Below are 19394 nucleotides of genomic sequence, written 5' to 3' on the forward strand. Positions count from 1 at the left end.
TCCTTGATATCCAGAGATATCGTGAAACGCCGTCCTCTAGTCCCGCAATCCCCAACTGAAGGGATTCTATCTGAAGCTTGAAAATCTTTAGGAAAAGATTGAGATTCTGCAGGTTCGGAGTAGGTCTGACCAAGTCGAAGGGCTACGGAACCACGAAAAGACTGGAGTAAAAACTTAGTCCGGTCTAATGTCTGGGAATGTGGATTACCACTGTAGTGGATAGAAGCCATTATATAGTTTTCTGTGAAACTATACTCCTGTCGTTGGAAACTGACCAAGGCAGAGGAGGAGACTAAAAAGTCAAGCTTGTATCCCCGAGTGATGAGATCCCGGACAGAAGCCTCTGTACAAAACTTCGTCCATGCTATTCTGAAGTCCTGAAGACTTGCTCCAACTGTGGGGTCCCCCAGGTGAGAGGAAAGCCTGTAATGCACTAGGCTTAGTAGAGGACTGAACGTCATGTTGTTGCGACTCTGCCCCGACCCACGGAACCACAGGGATTTGATGGTCCCATGACCAACTCGGAGTACTAAAGGGTGAAAGACCCTCAAACAGAATATAAGAGGGTCTACCCCACGTAGCATGAGAAAAACCTTTTAACTAGTTTTCAATCAATACTCCTTCCAAGACTGAAAGAGCCTACACAACATTCTTACATTCAGTCATAGTTGAAGCCACAGCGCCCTACGCACCTAAAACATATCTGAAAGTCTTGCCAACATCTTTTGATGACAGGCAAATACTCCAGCTTAATCTATACTGTTAACAGAATACACACTGTCAGGACGCAGAGACCTGCATATAAATGGGCCTGAAAGCATTCTTTCTGAAAGGCGTGGCCCCAGATGCTGGCATCAAAGTCTTTCTAGACAGCCTACGGTAGGGGGAGAAAAACAGAGTAGCCTGCTGTCCCAGACTTGTCACAGGTGTACTTGCCTTATCAGGTAAGACACTCGAGTTCCTAAAGGATAAAAAGATAACCACCGGGACATCTGTTTTCCAAGAAAAAGTTTGTCTCTGTTTCTATATAAAGAAACACTGTCGTGTATATACACAACACCTGGCGGATTGGATATCCCTAGTGTTGGAGTATGTACGCCCCACGAACAGTGGCATAATCTCATCCTCTGTTTGGATGACTAAGGGCAACCATCTCTTAGAGACATATGCTCTGGAGATCCCATTCTTCAATGCAGCCATGTGCTGTATTTGTAGAACGGCTGACCTGGAGACCCCTCTCTTCTTTCAGAGAAGCCTCCAGCTCAGCAGAGAGATGGGACATAAATTAATTTACTCCAGGTCCTTCTCACACAATTATCTACGGTAAATTGAACCAACGTGCTGTGGGGCAGTAATGCTAAGCACCACACCAGCCCTGTTAACCTGGATATGTTGAGGATTGACCCCAGGCACTCCCCTATCGTAGCCCATTGTGACCTGCGCCATTGAAGACAGTGGATCTGACTACCCTGACATCATTATTCAGGATTGTCACAGTTTAGGGAGTGAGTTGACTGCCCTTGTAAATTCAGACATTTAGCAGGTAATTAACTATTGGGACGCCTTAGTGCCACTATTAGTGATAATGCATACAGACCCCACACAAACAACAGTAAAGTGTAGTGAAACAAGGTCAAAAGAAGAAACTGACATACAGAGAGGCAGGAGAGAGCTACACCTTGCAAACAGTGGGCCTGATTCAGAGCCGGATGCTATTTGCGGACGGTCGTTCAGGAAAAGGGGGTGGCTATTCAAATGAACCGTTCGCTCTTTGCGGTCTGTTGACGCCTCCATGTCTGAACGAGCGAACAAAACATGCGGTCGTTTTTTTGAAAAATACGCCCCTGGCCGCTCGCACCATACGTCATATCCGCTATTTAATAGATTAATCGAGTACATCGAACAGCGTATGAACTGCTCGCTATTCTTGTGGCTAGTTTTTCCTACCGCAATCTTGCGAGCAGTTCTGGCTATAAAATAACCAAGTGACGTGGTCGATGACGCTGCTGTTTTAATTATGCACACCCTAAAAACGCCCGTTTTGACCTTTAAGCAGCCTGCGTTCTGATTTCCACTCCCCGTTTTCGAGCACCTTCCCCTGTTGCCACCCACATACGCCTCCTGCTGTCACTCAAAATAGCAGGCACTCGCTATATTGCGAACAAACGATTTCTGGCTGCACTGACTGGTTCGCGCATGCGTATTACAATCCGTACGCATGCGCAGATGTGCTAACATCACTCCGAACGAGCGAACGGCCGCTTGCGGGCGGCTCTGATTGAGACCCAGTGCTCCTACCAGTGCCAGAAAACTGTTAAGTATATAAGTTGTAAGAATGTATTAGCCTTGCTCTCCTGACCAGCTCAAACCCCACTGTCTACTTACAGTATCAGGTTTATGTCAGTTTCATGCAGCAGCGCTGTAGAAAGGAAAACTCTTCTGACACCGGCTCAGGTGTGTAGCAGACTGTCCTTATTAATGGCCGCCAGCCCTCTCATACACTGTGCGCAATGTTTTAGCTGCCTAGATGGAAGCGCTGAGACAGAAGCAGGGCTCCGGAGCTAATCTCCGCCCCCCGCAATGGTGCTCAAACAGTGCTCTGCGCGCTTCCACGTTATCGGAGCCGTCTTTGCTGTAACCTCCGCTTGTATTGTAACCTGGCTACCCCGCAAGACGGGGAGCCAGGTCAATGGAGTGTGGCTGCTAGTGGAGGTCCGCTATACACGCTGCAAGCATCGGCATGCGGAACCTTCTATATGGAGAGCGCTTACTTCACTAGCTCCAGCTAGTGTAAATGCCGCTCTTATTGTAACCTGGCTACCCCACTAGACGGGGAGCCAGGTCATACTGACAGTGGATGCTGACTAGTGGAGGTCCGCTATGCGTGCTGTAAGCAGCGGCATACGGGACCTCCCATATGGAGAGTGCTTGTTGCTCTACTCTTGCCGCTTGTAACCTGGCTACCCCCTGCTAGACGGGGAGCCAGGGTATAACTCACGTGGCTGCTGTGCTGCCGGTGCGCGGCTGACTAGTGGAGGTCCGCTATGCGCGCTGCAAGCAGCAGCATACGGGACCTCGTATATGGAGACCGATGTCTTCTTGTAGTCAGGGACCCCAGGCGAACTGCATGCAGTTGCGAGTGGGTCCCCCCCAGCAGCTCCAACGATGCAGACAGGCAGTGCAGCTGCTGCCTGTCTGTTCCTATCAATGCAATTCTTTTCTTCAGCGCAGCAGCGCTTCTATATAATACGCCCCTGAGGAGTATGTGAAACACACAGTAGCTCCCCTCGGGCACAGATTAAGACTGAGGCTTGTAGGGGGGTATAGAGGGGGAGGAGCTAGTAACACTTCTTTAATATTTAAAGTGCCCAGCTCCCACTCAGCACCGTCTATACCCCACCGTCTATGCACTCCAGTGTCCCCGAGTGGATGAAGGAGAAAAAAAGATTTTACAGTGAAACAGTTCTCTTATCAGTACACATTCTTTTTTTTTGGTAGTTTGTAGACTGACCAATCTTATATCAGGAGTTGAAACTTAATCTTGATAATTAAGGGCTATTCTCTGTTTTCTACACATAAAGCATGTGATAGGATTCTTGATGTTATCACAATTAGACATTCCTTTTCTACTGAAGGTCTGTATAGTAAGAACTTTTTCCCCATTCCTATCTTTTTCAACTCATATTTATCATTAATGCTAATAATTACAAAGCCAGCCACAATTTTATCATTTTTTTTGTTCACTTTTTTTTTAAACTGAACTGCTCAGTTTCCACGTTAGCTTTATCTGCATAAAATGAAGTAAAAAATCTCCTGTCATTTTACTACTCACTAGTCAATTATTTAGCTCCTAAAGCTGTGTACACCCCTACAGATATACTGGCCGATCAATTAATTGGCCAATATATCTAGTGCCTGTTTGCCAGTGTGTACCAGCGATATGTCTGAACAACGTCGTTCACAGACATATCGCGTCGGCTGTGCTGCACAGCTGATGGACAGATATATCTGCATAACACTAAGGGCCGAATTCAATTAGTTAAGCTAACGGGGGTTTAAAAAGGTGATAGCCTCAGAATTTAACACCCAGGGCTATTCAGTTAAAGTCCCTTTTTCACTCACAAAATCTTGTTAACGCATGCTAAATCATTTTGTTAACAGGCGTTAACACACAGAAGCTGTGATAAGTTCACAGATCTATGCGTTAAGTGCCTTGCTAGTTATCAGGGATTTATTTTTGGGGTCTGATTGGGCCAAGAAAGCAATCTCTGATACATGCACACTGCTGTAAATTAGAGCGGCAAATTATTACTTTGTCGACTAATTGATTTGCCGGGTTAATTAAATTATCCCCAAAGCCTGAACTTATCAGAGGGCATGGCCTAATCGTGGAAGTCATTGAAACGCCACCCTTAGAAAAAAAAAAAAAAAACACCACTTATTAGCAACACAGTGCGTTTTGAGGAGCAGGGCGGGATCAGAGTGATCGCTCCCCCACACCCCCATAGGGAGTGGAGAATGTTGCTGCTCAGCGGCAGCAGTCACCCTGGTCCCACTGCAGCCCAGCACACAGCAGCGTGTGCTGGAATGCTGATGAGGGGGCGGCGACATCGGACCCGGGCCCTTATAAGAAGCCTGGGCCCGGGTAATTCCCACCCTCTCGGTGCCCCTGCCTATCTAGCATTTATTTTCAGGAGCTCAGCAGGCTCCGAAAAAAATGCTCAGTAACCATCTGTTTTCGGGCAGGCGTCAGCGTTAAGGCATAGGATCCATGAATTTATCAAGGATCCTATGTGTATGCACCCGAAAAGAGAGATTTTTTCGGGCGAATAAGACAATGTAATTAAATTGCCCAAAGGCAAGTCAAGCAGTATAATCCCGTTTTATTAACCTAAAAAAAATAAAAATATCGGGTCTAAATGAATTCCCACCTAAGGGGTCAATCCTATTAGGTGCAAAGGGTGCGATGTGCCGTTGCGACAGCATTTAAATGCCGCCAATGGCACCGCAGCTCACACCCTTCGCTACCCAACCCGAGCAAGGATTCGCATAAGTTTGCCTGCAGCCCCATAGGGCAATATTAGGTGAATCCGGGCTGTCAGAAAGGGCGGCCACTGCCGCGATGACTCGCACCAGCGACATCATCATGGCTACTAGGATTGACCCCCTAAGTGTTAATAGCAGAAGTAAAAAAGCACTAGTATGCACTACAGTGACACAACCCCAAACTGTTTTTTTATTTTATAAAAGTTGTAGTTGGCCGAAACCACCATGAAATAACTTCAACTACTGTAATCAATGACCGATAAATCCCCAAGATAATAGATTTTAACAATTCTAACCTCTGGTCAACAGCTTGATGTGGTCTTCCTCATTAAAATTATAATTTTACTAAAAGGGAAAAATGCTCCTATTACACCTGGACAACTCACTTAATCTTATGCCTCCATCATCCCCGAACATGGTCAATGTGTCGTTATCAGCAGATTGACCGGCATATTCGGGCGATGATTGATGTCGGAAACGACCAGTGGGAGCACGCATCGCTGGTTGTTTCCGACATTTTTATGCCCGATGTGTGCCAGATTACTGAGCAATTGCACGATTATGATGTCGTAATCGTGCAATCGCTCTGTTTAATTGGGTAGTGGATGTGCGGCATAAGAATGATCCATGTGTAGGCAATAACAGTTATGGTATAACATACCTTTGTTTACTTTTTTTCTTCAAGGTCCATAGGATCTTTCTTCGGAGGTATGTAGTTGGAAAGATCCATTGCACCAAACAGAAAACAGCTTTGAAGCTCCCAGCATGCACTGGTCCTCCTCCCTATATACCCAGCCCCCAGCCACAAGCAGTTTGTAAACAAGCCTAACGGCAAGAGACGGAAAGTGAAGAAGGAAGTACATTGCATACAAAAACACTCGAAAAGGGAATCAGTGATACGAAATAGCAAAAGAACAGATCCCAACTGGGGCCAGGTGTGTCATGGTGGGTGCCTTGTGAACCTCAAAGAAAAAAAGAGTTAACAAAAGGTATGTTATACTATAACTCTTATTTTCTTCTTCAGGGTCCACAGGATTTACCTTGCGGACGTCCTAAAGCAGTCCACTTAAGGGTGGGGACGTTCCTGCGCAGAGAGGAGAATCTGTTGCCAAAAGGAAGCATCCTGGGAGGTAAAGGTATCAAATGTATAGAATTTGATAAAAGTATTGACTGAAGACCAAGTGGCTGCCTTACACAGCTGTTCAGCTGAGGCGCCATGTCTAACCACCCATGATGGTCCCACAGACTGAGTAGAATGTGCTGTCACCTTGTTAGGGACAGGGAGATCAGCCTGTGTATAGACCTGAGAAACAGTCATACGCAGACAGCGAGACAAAGTTTGTTTGTTTGCTTGTTGGAGTTAGTACGATCCACATAAATACGAAGGGCTCGAACCAGGGAATCTTCACCTATACATAGGTCTGAAGAATGAAAGGCCGGGACTACCATTTCCTCATTTCTATGAAAACGGGAAACTACCTTTGGAAGGCAACCCGCTTAGTATGGAAGACAGCTCTAATTTGAAGTTAAATCAAATATGGAGAGCGACATCACAGAGCTGCCAAGTCAGAAACTCTATGACCCGAGGCAATAGTAAGAAGAAAAAGCATCTTCACTTAAATCAACCGAATCCAAAGGTTCAAAGGGAGACGACTGCAATGCCATGAGAACCAAAGTCAAATCCCACGGTGCTACCGGAGGGACAAATGGAGGTTGTAGCAGGAGAACCCCCCGCAAGAATGTTCTAACATCTGGCAGCGGGGCAATTTTGTATTGGAATAAACTGACAATGCAGAAACCTGAACTCTCAAGGTTGCCAGGTAAAGACCTAAAGCTGGCCACACATCTAAAAGATTATCTATCCAACCAGCCAACTAGTTGATTGGTTGGAATGAAAATCTGGTAAGGTATGAAAGCAAATGACAATCTGCAATTTGCTCCCAAATGCCGGAAAATGGACAAAAACTGTTGTTTGAACAAATTGTTTAAATCAAACATTTAACAAAACTTGTCTGAACGAGCATTTTCATCTGTTTTCTGGAACTTAGGAGCGAATTGCTGATCATCATTTACCCCCATACTTTACCAGAATTTCATTCCAACCAATCAACTAGTAGGCTGGTTGGACAGATAATCTTTAGATGTGTGGCCAGCTTAAGTCTAATCCCGCCTGAAGAATTGCCAGTATTCTTGAGACCTTGAAAATTTTAGGATCATATTTTCTGTGAGAACACCAAAGAAAAAATGAATGCCAACTTCTGTGATAGATGCGGGGAGAAGCAGGTTTCCTTGCCCTCAGCATTGTCTGAATCACAGAGGCCGAAAAACCCTTGGCCTTCAAGACGGCCGACTCAATAGCCATGCTGTCAAATCCGGATATAAAAGCAAAGTCTGGATATACAGGCAGGGACCCTGCATTAGCAAATCCGGCCATAGAGGCAGTGGACTGTCTATGGATAGACATGTCAGATCTGAGAACCAATGCCTCTTGGGCCAGGCAGGGGCTATTAATATTATCCTGTTGCCTTCCTGCTTTAACTTTCTGACGACTCTTGAGAGGAAGGAGATTGGAGGAAACCGGTATGAAAACCTGAAGTCCCACCTCACAGCCATCCACAAAGGCGGCTGAGGGGTCCCTTGTTGTGGACCCATACATTGTGGTTGTGACGTGACGTCATGAGGTCTATGTCCGGTAATCCCCACTTGTCCACCAGGGGTTGAAAGACGTCCGGATGAAGAGCCCCCGGCGTGTATGTCTTGGCGATTTAGGAAGTCCGTTTCCCAGTTGAGAACTCCTGGGATGAATATTGCAGAGATTGCTGGAAGATGGCATTCTGCCCACAGCAGAATTTCCGCCGCTTCCTTCACGGCTGCCCAACTTCGTGTGCTTCCGATGGTTGATATATTCCACGGCTATCGTGTTGTCGGAATGAACCTAGACAGGCCTGCCTTGTAGGAGGTCCTGCGCCAGTATGAGTGCTCTGTGCACTGCACGAAGCTCCAAGATATTTAATGGTAGGAGACTTTCCTGAACAGTCCATCTTTCCTGAAAGGTGTGATGACATGTCCCTGCTCCCCACCCTCGCAGGCTTGCATCCATGGTGAGGAGTACCCAATCCGGGACCCATAATGGACGACCCTTGTTAAATAGGTCGTCTCCAACCACCAACTGAGGTAGAGCCGAACCTCTGGCGAGACGCGAATCTGAGACTTTATCCGATGATACTGACCATGTCAATGGGCCAGAATTTCTGCAGGGACCTGGAGTGGAACTGGGCATAAGCCACCATGTCGATTGTGGATACCATGGAGCCCAGCACCTGCACAACCAAGTGTACTGACACTCTTTGCTTGCACACGAGACTGTTGTGCCACAATCTTGTCCTCTGGAAGAAGAATCTTCTGTCCCAGAGAATCCAGCAGCTCCCCCAAGTACACCATCTGCTGGGTTGGATAAAGAGAAGACGTTTTCCAAATGATTATCCAGCCGTGCTCTTGTAAACAGACAATGGTCATTTGCAGATTACATTGTAACATCTCTTGAGATTGTGCTAATATTAGGAGGTTGTCCAACTATGGCAGTATTCCGACTCCTTGTCGTCTGAGATGAGCCGTCATGACTGCCATTATCTTAGTAAACATCCGAGGGGCTGTGGCCAGTCTGAAGGGTAGAGCCTGAAATTGGTAATGTTGCTGATCTACCGCCAATCTTCGAAAGCCTTGGCAGGATCATGCAATAGGAACATGAAGATATGCATACTGTATGTCCTGGGAGACCATGAAATCTCCAGGCTCCATCTCCAGCATGATTGACCGTAGGGTTTTCATATGGAATCTTGGTACATGGATGAATCTGTTGAGACTTTAGATTCAGGATAGGGCTATGCGAACATTTGGTTTTTAAATCAAACATAAATTTGAACAACAACTCCTTCCCTGTTGCGTCACATGAACGGGGATTATGAATCCTGACTTCAGGAGGGCCCCAATAGACTCCCGGTAAGCCGAAGCCCTGAAGGAAGGGTTGTACCAACAAATCTCTGAGGGGGATGCCTCAGGAACGGGATGGTGTAACCAAGAGAGACCAGCTCCCGAACCCAGTGATCCGTAGTTGTCTGATACCAGGCCTGGGAGAACTGTAAAAGTCGGCCTCCAACCCTGAGGGCCCCCAGGGGGAGGCCCGCCCTGTCAGACAGCAGATTTACCATCTGGTTTGGAAGCAGGACGTTTGTTTGACCAAGATTTTTTGGCCTGACGTGTCTTATGACCATGACTTTGTTTAGAGGAAGACTGACCTTTTGCCCTACTCTGTGGGCGAAAGGACCGAGCTGCCGACTGCCTAAATTTAGGTGTAGTCGTAGATGGCAATTCAGCCAACTTGGCTGTTGCCAGAGTAGCCAACAGGTCATTCAGCTCTGGTTCAAACAGTACCTTCTCCACAAAAGGCAAAGATTCAAGAGCCTTCTTAGACCCTGCATCTGCCTTCCAGGTTTTAAACCAAAGGGATCTTCGAGCTGCAACTGAAGTTGCAGAGACCCTAGAAGCTAAAATACTATACCTGGGTCAATGACCGCTTCCCCCATATACACAGCTGCTTCCCGCATCTGACAGAGAAAAGACTGCTGTTCTCTGGTAGCATCAGGCATGGTATCTTCCAGAGATGTTGTCCATTTTACCATAGCTGGTCTGGTAATGGCTCCAGATAATGAAAACATTGATTTCAAATAATTGCTAAGTTTTCCATTTGTAACCTCTTTTAAAGAGGATGCCGCAGGAATGGGTAACGTAGCGCTACTAATCAATCTTGTGACATGAGCATCTATAATAGGGGGAACTTCCCATTTGTTACACTCATCAAGTGCAAATGGGTATCGAGAGGTTATATGCCTTGTAGCATGGAAATGCTTACCAGGAGTACTCCATGCCTCAGACATAAGATGTGTCAGTTGTTCAGACTGAGGAAAATAATCTTTAGCCACCTTCTGACACCTAAAGACCTCTTCCTCTATATTGAGGACAGATGTAACCGCTCTCAACAGAGAGAGGACATCCACAATGGACTTCTTTCACTGAGTAAGACCCAGAACTCTGAGAACCAGAGTCTGAAGAGGAGGCCATGTCATCATGAGGCAACAACTGATGGGAACCTCTCTTATGCCCCTGCTCTACCTCCACTTGTCTAACTGGCTGCTGAGGAGCTGTAGATGGCGGGATACTGCGACTAGAGTGAGCAGTATAATTAACCTAACAGGAATTTATCGGAGGCATACATATAGAAGGATACAAATGCTGTGAACACCCCATAGCATGAGGCAATACCTCAGCTGGAGCTCGCACCTCTGTGACTTTGTCCACTAAATGCGACAAAACTTGAGTCCACCAGGGTGGCTCTAGCGCTGGTGCAGATGTACCGGATAAAACAGGTAGTGGTTTACAACAATTACTGCACAATCCATCCTGGTTAACATCCTGCTCAGACAAGCCTGCAAAACAGGACTTACATTTTCTTAGCACTGGCAGTTCATCCTTCTCACCTTTACCTTTAGACATGACCCATGTGTAAATGGTATAAGGTGTACAGTATAAATGCAATGTGACCTTTATCAATGAAACACCCCACACACCTCTTCAGAGAGATGAGGAGAAACACAGTGATAGATATAACTGTTTGAAAAAACAGGCAGTATAAAAACAGCAGCTAGCATTACAGTCACATACAATGCATAAATACGCACAATTGCTACTGCAAATGGAATCAACTAACCAGTCACGGAGGGGTAAGGGTAGGATATAGAGTGCTATATACCAGACCCAAAGGAGAGGTATACAAGGAGACAGACCAACCTCTGAGAACAACCGCTACAGCAGTACACACACACAAACGCCATCTGGGAGAGTCTCACCACGAGGTGGTCAAATATAGCAACCCAGAGGGAAAAAATTCAGACGATATGGACCCGGCCGCCTAAGTGAGGACACGTCACACGAGGTCTTCACCAGCATCTGCACCCGATGCGTCTCCTACACAGAGTGCCAGGACTGCCGCACACGATTCCCCGTTAGGAATCGTTTACCTATCATCTCCGTGCCTGACTGCAGTCTGGACCTCAGCAAAAGCTGCTGATTAAGCCATGCTGAGGCCCGCCGAAAACTTCAGGGCATATAGCGGTACTGGTGTTTCGGCGTCGGCGGAGGTAGAAGGAGTCGCAGCAACTGTCATTCACGGCACCTGGTACTGCTAAACTCAGGTAAATCATAAATTAAAAAAGCCTGGGACTGCCTAGACAGTCCCGCTGTATAACAGGTGCGTCTTGCCGCGCACCAAACAAGGACGAGGACCATGCATGCTGGGAGCTTCAAAGCTATAAGCTGTTTGGTGCAATGGATCGTTCCAACTACATACCCCAGAAGGAAGATCCTGTGGACCCTATGGGCCCTGAAGAAGAAAGTTTAATAAGCTCCCTCATACAAGTGAAACATGTTAAGCTAGGTACACACTAGACAACTTGCAAACAATGCAATGTCATCAACGATTTCCCCTGAACTTCCAGACAAGCGATCTAGTGCATACACACTGTGCAATCTAATAAACTATATATTTTGCAATGTTTGGTGATTAGATCATTAACTATATAATGTAACAATATCACCTGGTCTTTCAGTAGAGTGTACACAATGCACGATCTGCGGGGAATCGTTAAAAAGATTGACAGATTGAGCTGCATGTAGAGAAGATGCGACGGCAAACGACGAGGGAGCACGCTGTGATTTCTATAGTCCCATTTTCAGGCACTTTATTGAATAGCAACAGAGGAGAACAATAGCTTGCCAAAATGTAGACAACGAGGCTACAGGATGACAATCATCTTGGCTCATAGTAGAGCTTTGAAAAATAGATTTCTGCATTTTTTTTAATAAGCATTCTAAAAGTACTGTAGTTGCATTTTAATAACATAATAAAATAAAGTAACTTACATCCCAAAACGTAGTATTCCAGACACATAAGTTTGCCAATGAGCACAGTAGAACATGAACATGCCTGCAAAGCAGCAGAAGAACATCCAGTCTGGGTGAGTACCAAGCTGCACAGCAATGCAAGTTCCCAAAACTACGAACACTGTTAAAAAAATAAATATGTTATTACAACATATAAGGGCTTTTGTATTGTATACCTATACTAATATAATAAGAACTTTTGTCTGTTCAAAGTTGGTACAAAAACTACTAAACCAATATTTATGACAACTATCATTTTGTAGATGAAACTACTAGAAATAACCTGCACTGTGTTTCATCTCAAGCATTAACAAAAACAAATTATTGATATCATCAATGCAAGAGATAGGGGTTGCACCATGCGCACGACCGGTAAGAGGTGGGGGAGAGGAGCTTTGTGCCCCCGTTCACTTAGGATAGGCTGCATAGCAGTCTGCGCAAAGGGCACACAGTAACATTGGTACGAGTAGTGGGTGAAGGTGCTGCTATCACCAGTCTGTATAGCGATGATGGTCACGTTGGCCTCTCCCATGACATGAAACCCCTATGCAAAGCAATACAACTAGAAATTTGTTTTACAGTAGAAAATCATCTTTCACATTCAGTTGTGCTTACAGGTATAGTCAGTCAAACTTGTAGCTAGTTTTGAATTTGAAAAGATTATTTGAGCTCAGATGTTGTTGAAACCTTATGCATTGTTTTGAATCTAGATTTTTGTAGTACTCTAGTTCAAACAATTTTGGTGCAATTGCCCACTCTAGGTTACTATTTTCATAGTTGCCTTGCAGGGTCCGTGAGTGAGGTTAACCAGCCTGTAAAAATCTATTTGCAAATGTGTAAAGTTATGCTGTGTTCTTGGAGAAAAATAACTGATTACAGTGTGTGAATATTTGCAAGCAAATGCAACTATCTGTGGATTATGAATTTGTACCAGAAGGGAAAGGGTTAAAAAAAATGTTTATTTAGCTGAAAGCACAAAATGTGTTTCTCTGGCTTTTTAAAACAAGGTGTGTTTCACAGAGATACCTCTGTAAAAAAAGAGGATTGAAAAGACTGTGCTATTATAAATGCTGGTTACGGTAGAGCCACATGAAGTATATAGTTTTGCTTTACTGAAAATACTGTTGAAAAACACAATACGGTACAAGTTAAAAAAGATACATTTTTCCTGTGTATATTGTGAGCAAATAATTAATTTGCAAGTTTGTAATCCCAGTTAAAGGGGGCTGGGCAAAGACAGTTGGAAAAAAACAAGAACCTGGCCAGTTGGTGGAGTTCAGAACTATACTACTCAAAGGTCTTTGCTCAAGATCAACTAAGTTACTGTGCATTTGGGAGTGCTTACGAGAATACTGTGAGAGTGTGAATGGAGTATGGAAGGTTGAGAGACCATCTAAGAAAGAATCATACTTTATGATAGAAAGTAAACTGCTGTATAAGGTATCGGTGTAGTGGCGTAATTTCATCCCAGATGCCCGGAGGCAAGTTATAATTTGGTGTCCCCCCATCACAGCCGCTGACACTGTAATGTAGTATTTCAGAAGCAGATACACCTGCAGTTGCACACAGAATATAGGCATGCCATGGAAGAGTGAGACAAGAGAGTTGTGGATTAGGGGGGCCCCGCAAGTGTCACACTGACAAAAGGAGTTGCTGAGGAGCAGCGACGCCAATGAGTAGGGACAGGCTATAGATAGACGTAGGCAGCACCTGATGGTCTGACACAGAGTTCTCCACTAGTGTATAGTGGCTTCTTAGGTGTCAGGAAAAGGAGCCATGTATTGGACAGTCGTGACGGTACACTCCAGGTACATAGTTACAGCCCTAAGTGGGATGATTATATTGTGGGTAATAAAGGAGGTGCCCCTTCAGTGCTGTAGCCCATTGTCTCCCATAGTTCTGCCCCAGTATTGTTGGTATAAGAGAGGATAATAAAACAACTCTTGGAGCCACAGGTACACATTCCATTTGTGTTTGCCCATATTCACCTTAAGGGAGGGCATTTGGAAGGAGAGAAAAATCTCTCAAATGGGTGCTTCTGACGTTTTACTGGCCAGCTGGTCAAGAGGTACTACCAAGCCTGCAGTCTGCCAATAGACGGTCTGCCAATAGACGGTCCCTTAACCAGACTACCTAGGTGCTCCATGTACATCTTCCTAAAATCCCAGGTCCATTAGTGAGACAGCACTTAAAGAAAGCACAGGGGCGGCAAAAGAGGGGTTGCGGTACTCAATCCACAACACGCACCCTTAATACAGGTAGTAAGGTGCTTGTCCAGGTACCCACAAAAGGGGGCAAATTGTGTGCACATAGGACCAAGTAAATTATTGTGTATGGCTGTTGGGTAGATCAAATAGCAAATACAGCATGTCTACCATGTCAACCGGTTGAGCCCATGGGTGAAGGAATTGTTTTCTCAGCAGAGGCTTCCATCATGAAGGTTCTGTCTCAGGTTGCACAGATCCTTCAATCTTCGAACCCCACCTCAACAGACCACAGGAGGTGATAGAAAAATTAAAACCATGTCCAAAATTCAAGTTTCCCCGAAGTTGGAGAAGCTAAGAGAAGAGGAGTTGGAAAAAGTTAAATCTTTTCCAGGTATGGCAAAGCTAAGGGGAAGGGTATGTAGCAAAGAGGGTACTTTGCCATGTTCTGAACAGAGATCATTCCCAGGAAAAGGGACAAATAGTGTTAAGAATCCTGCTGCTTACTACAACAAAGGACTTACACACAGCTGCATTACCTGGGTCTGATTGATTTGTTATGTGTGAAGGTTTAAAGAATTGTGGGATCCAGTGGGCAGGCTTCCAAAGCCGACTCGCAGCCGGACAATAGGGAAGGGCTGGTAGGGCATACCTAGTAGAGTTAAGGAAGAGAGAGGGGTTGTATCTGTGGGAGCACAGAATTTTTTGGGGGGGAATTTCATAAAATATCACTTTTATTAGTATTTGAATAAAATTATCCCAAATCAGCGGGATTATATAGTGAAATGTAGAGGTTAAAAAATGACAAGACATACAAATTGTGTGCAAACAAAATTGAAAATAATGTGAACAAACACTATTAAAAAGCAAGGTCCACTAATAGCTCTTAAATAATGTAGGATAGTATCCTGTAACTAGGTAAGGTGAAAGTATAAATGATGTATTGTAAATGTCTAGTAGAATACCTAAGTAGAGATAAGGTGCGTACACACTGGGCGATTAAAGTGGACGAGTGAACAATAACGATATCATTAACGTTCAGTCGTCCACTTTATCGTCCATTTTTAATACAAAAACGATGAACGATAACGACGAAGCGTGTTCCCGCGGGTCGTTCGTCATTATCGTTCATCGGGTAAACATGCAGGCTAACCTGACGATATAGTCAGGTTGCGGCATGTTGGGGAATGGGGGGATATCGTTCAGCGGGTGTGCTCAATGTCATGAACGACATTGAGCACACCCTGCCAGGGACACACTAGACGATATCGCTCAGGGAGCATATCGTCTAGTGTGTACGCTCCTACAGAATGTTAGTCAATTGAGATGTTGATCAAAATTCAGTTATCACTGCTTTGAAGTTACTATCTTAACCAATAAAAGGGGCTTATCAATCACCAATACTCCCACTGTTAATAGGTGCATTTATAGAGAATTCAGCCCCCCCCGACCCCCCCCCCCCAAAAAAAAAATCGGTCCTTGCCAACAATGACAAGCAGTTGTTTGAGGTCTGTTAATGAATTCCAGACTTTTAGGTCATGATACTTGTCACCTAAATTTGTTGGCAATATTATAGTGTAATATCAGGACCCTACATAAATTAACACGGTATATAACAAATTAATTATGTCAGCACCGTGTAATAAATCTACTACATCGTTGTTTAATTATTCAATGGCTCTTATCTCTTCTATAAGAAGTCAACGTTTCACCTAATATTCCATTATTTCATTCATATGGGTGAAATTGTCATATAACTTATGTCTGCAGTAATACCCTCTGTTAGAATTGTCATCAGAAGGAATACAGTGTGGGTATACGTTACGTTTAATCCTTGCTGTTTCTATTGGCGATCATAATGAGGTTCAATATTTATATGTTCACATATAAATTATTGCAAAATATGAATGTTTGGGAGTATTGAGGATCATTTCACTATTATTGCTGATGCCACATTCAGTATAGGGGTATGTGTGGAAAACATCCCCAATTGCTAAATAAATAATCATATATTCTTGCGTATTCACTCTCAAATAGTTGACATCTCACAGAATGGCGTTTATCTGGTTGAGGAGTATTCAAAATCAGTCTCCTTTACTGTGTAATAACTCTCAATCTGAGCCACCTTGTGATGTGCACATAACTTAAACTAGTACAGGTAATCATTATTCAATCATAAATAGAGCACAGTGGACCCACTGAGACACCAACGCGCATGTTTCACTGCAAAAACAACTTTATGAAGTCAGCCAGATAAATGTCATTCTGTGAGATGATGTGTACTACTTCAGAGTGAATACACAAGAATATATGATCAATTCATTATTTAGCAACTGGAGTAAAAAGAGTTGTTCCCTTGTAAGCAGATTTCTGAATAATTATTTATATATATATATATATATATATATATCCATGCAAAAGTGTTCACCCCCCTTGGCTTTTTCCTTTTTTGTTACATTGGAGCCCGTAATTTATTTTTTTAATCTGAAAGTTTAAGTGATGGACCTGCACAAAGTTGTCTAATTTTGTGAAGTGAAATGAGAAAAATATATATCAAAATAATCTTTATAAATAAAATTCTGAAAATTGGCATGTGCATATGTAATCATCCCCTTTGCTATGAAACCCCTCAAAATTTCTGGTGCAACCAATTACCTTCAGAAGTCACATAATTAGTGAAATAAAGTCCACCTGTGTGAAATCTAAGTGTCACATCATCTGTCAGTATAAACACACCTTTTCTGAAAGGCCCCAGAGGCTGCAACACCACTAAGCAAGAAGCATAACACCATGAAGACCAAGGAGCTCTCCAAACAAGTCAGGGATAAAGTTGTTGAGAAGTAAAATTCTGGGTTGGGTTATAAAACAAAATATCCAAATCTTTGATGATTCCCCGGAGCACCATCAAATCCATCATCTCAAATGGAAAGAGCATGGTACCACAACAAACCTGCCAAGAAAGGGCCACCCTCCAAAACTCACAGACCGGGCAAGGAGGGCATTAATCAGAGAGGCAGCACAGAGACCAAAGGTAACCCTGAAGGAGCTGTAGAGTTCCACAGCAGAGATTGGTGTATCTGTGCATGTGACCACAATAAGCCATACACTCCATAGAGCTGCGATTTATGGAAGAGTGGCCAGAAAAAAGCCATTACTTACTTAGTGATAAAAATAAGAAGACACGAATTGAGTTGGCCAAAAGGCATGTGGGCGACTCCCCAAATGTATGGAGGAAGGTGCTCTGGTCAGATGAGACTAAAATTGAACTTTTGGGCCACCAAGGAAAACGCTATGTCTGGCGCAAACCAAACACATCCCATCACCCCAAGAACACCATCCCCACAGTCAAATATGGTGGTGGCAGTATCATGCTGTGGGGATGTTTTTCAGCAGCGGGGACTGGGAAACTGACTCGAGTTGAGGGAAAGATGGATGGTGCTAAATACAGGGATATTCTTGAGCAAACCCGGTTTCAGTCTGCCTGTGATTTGAGACTGGGACGGAGGTTCACCTTCCAGCAAGACTATGACCCGAAGCATACTGCTAAAGCAACACTCGAGTGGTTTAAGAGGAAACATTTAAATGTGTTGGAATGGCCTAGTCAAAGCCCAGATCTCAATCCAATTGAGAATGTGTGGTCAGACTTGAAGATTGCTGTTCACAAGCGAAAAACATCCAACATGAAGGAGCTGGAGCAGTTTTGCCTTGCGGAATGGGCAAAAATCCCAAGGGCAAGATGTGGCAAGCTCATAGAGACTTATCCAAAGCGACTTGCAGCTGTAATTGCCGCAAAAGGTGGCTCAACAAAGTACTGATTTTAGGGGTGTGAATAGTTATGCACGCTGAAGTTTTCTGTTATATTGTCCTAAATGTTGTTTGATTCACAATCTAAAAAACCCCGCAACTTCACAGTTGTAGGCACGTTCTGTGAATGAAATGATGTACACCTTCAAACAATCCATTTTAATCCAGGTTGTGAAGCAACAAAACATGAAAAATGCAAAGGGAGGTGAATACTTTTAGAAGGCACTATAATATTATATATGTGTGCCTGTAAATGTGTGTACATATACACCCATCAGCCATAGTGCAAGAGGACTGTCCCGATGCAACCACTGACAGGTGCAGTCAATGACATTGATTATCTTGTTACAAGTTGCTGTGGTAGAATAAGAAAAAATGGGCAACCGTAAAGCTGGCCACAAACCTAAAGATTATCTGTCCAACCAGCCAACTTGTTGATTGGTTGCAATTAAAATCTGGTAATGTATGAAAGCAAATGACAATCAGAAATTTACTCCCAAATGGCAGAAAATTGACAAATACTGTTTGTTAAATGTTTGATCTAAAAAATTTGTTCAGACTTATCTGAACGAGCATTTACATCTGTTTTCTGGCATTTAGGAGCAAATTGCTGATCATTATTTACTCCCATACATTACCAGATTTTCATTCCAACCAATCTACTAGTTGACTGGTTGGACAAATAATCTTTAGATGTGTGGCCAGCTTAAGGATCTGAATGACTCTGACAAGGGCCAACTTGTGATGGCTAGACGACTGGGCCAGGGTATTTTGAAAATGGCAGATCTTGTGGAGTGTTCCCAGTATGTAGTGTTTAGCACCTACCAAGAGTTGGCCAATAAAAGGACAACCAGTGACCTGGCAACAGTCATGGGCACCAAAGTCTCATTGGTACGTGTGAAGAACAAAGACTAGTCAGTTTGGTCCTATCCCACAGAAAAGCTACTGTAGCAAAAACTGCTGAAAATGTTAATGCTGGCTATGACAGAAAAGTGTCAGAACGGACAATGTATGTCATGTGTGGCATCCTGTAAGAACTGCAGCCTGGATTGTTTGCTGTGTTTACAATGACAGCCCCGGCAGGTGCGGCGATTGGCATGACGACACAGGGTGTCAGTATGTTTCACTCTGCGCATTGTCCCTGATGAAAATGGCTGCTTTTTATTAAAACATTGGATTAAAAGAGGATTGTTTATGTTACCGGAGTTTGAATCTCTTTGTGTATATATACACACAAGTACCAGTCAAAAGTTTGGACACACCTTCTCATTCAATGGTTTCTGTTTATTTAAATTATTTTCAACATAGTAGATTAATACTGAAGACATCAAAACTATGAAAGAA

General features: G+C 43.9%; 1 protein-coding gene across 2 annotated transcripts in view; it reads right to left on the minus strand.

Annotated features, from left to right (window-relative positions):
- The window catches only part of LOC148507672 (choline/ethanolaminephosphotransferase 1), a 366175-nt gene that overhangs the window by 255892 nt on the left and 90889 nt on the right, over positions 1-19394 (minus strand). For both annotated transcript variants that reach the window (XM_088445756.1, XM_088445757.1), the window contains exon 4: positions 12022-12163. In XM_088445756.1, coding sequence (XP_088301882.1) covers positions 12022-12163 — 142 coding nt within the window. The remainder of the gene's footprint in view (positions 1-12021; positions 12164-19394) is intronic.

The sequence above is a fragment of the Taudactylus pleione genome, unplaced genomic scaffold, assembly GCF_031769625.1.
Source record: "Taudactylus pleione unplaced genomic scaffold, aTauple2 ptg000387l, whole genome shotgun sequence".
Lineage (NCBI taxonomy): Eukaryota > Metazoa > Chordata > Amphibia > Anura > Myobatrachidae > Taudactylus > Taudactylus pleione.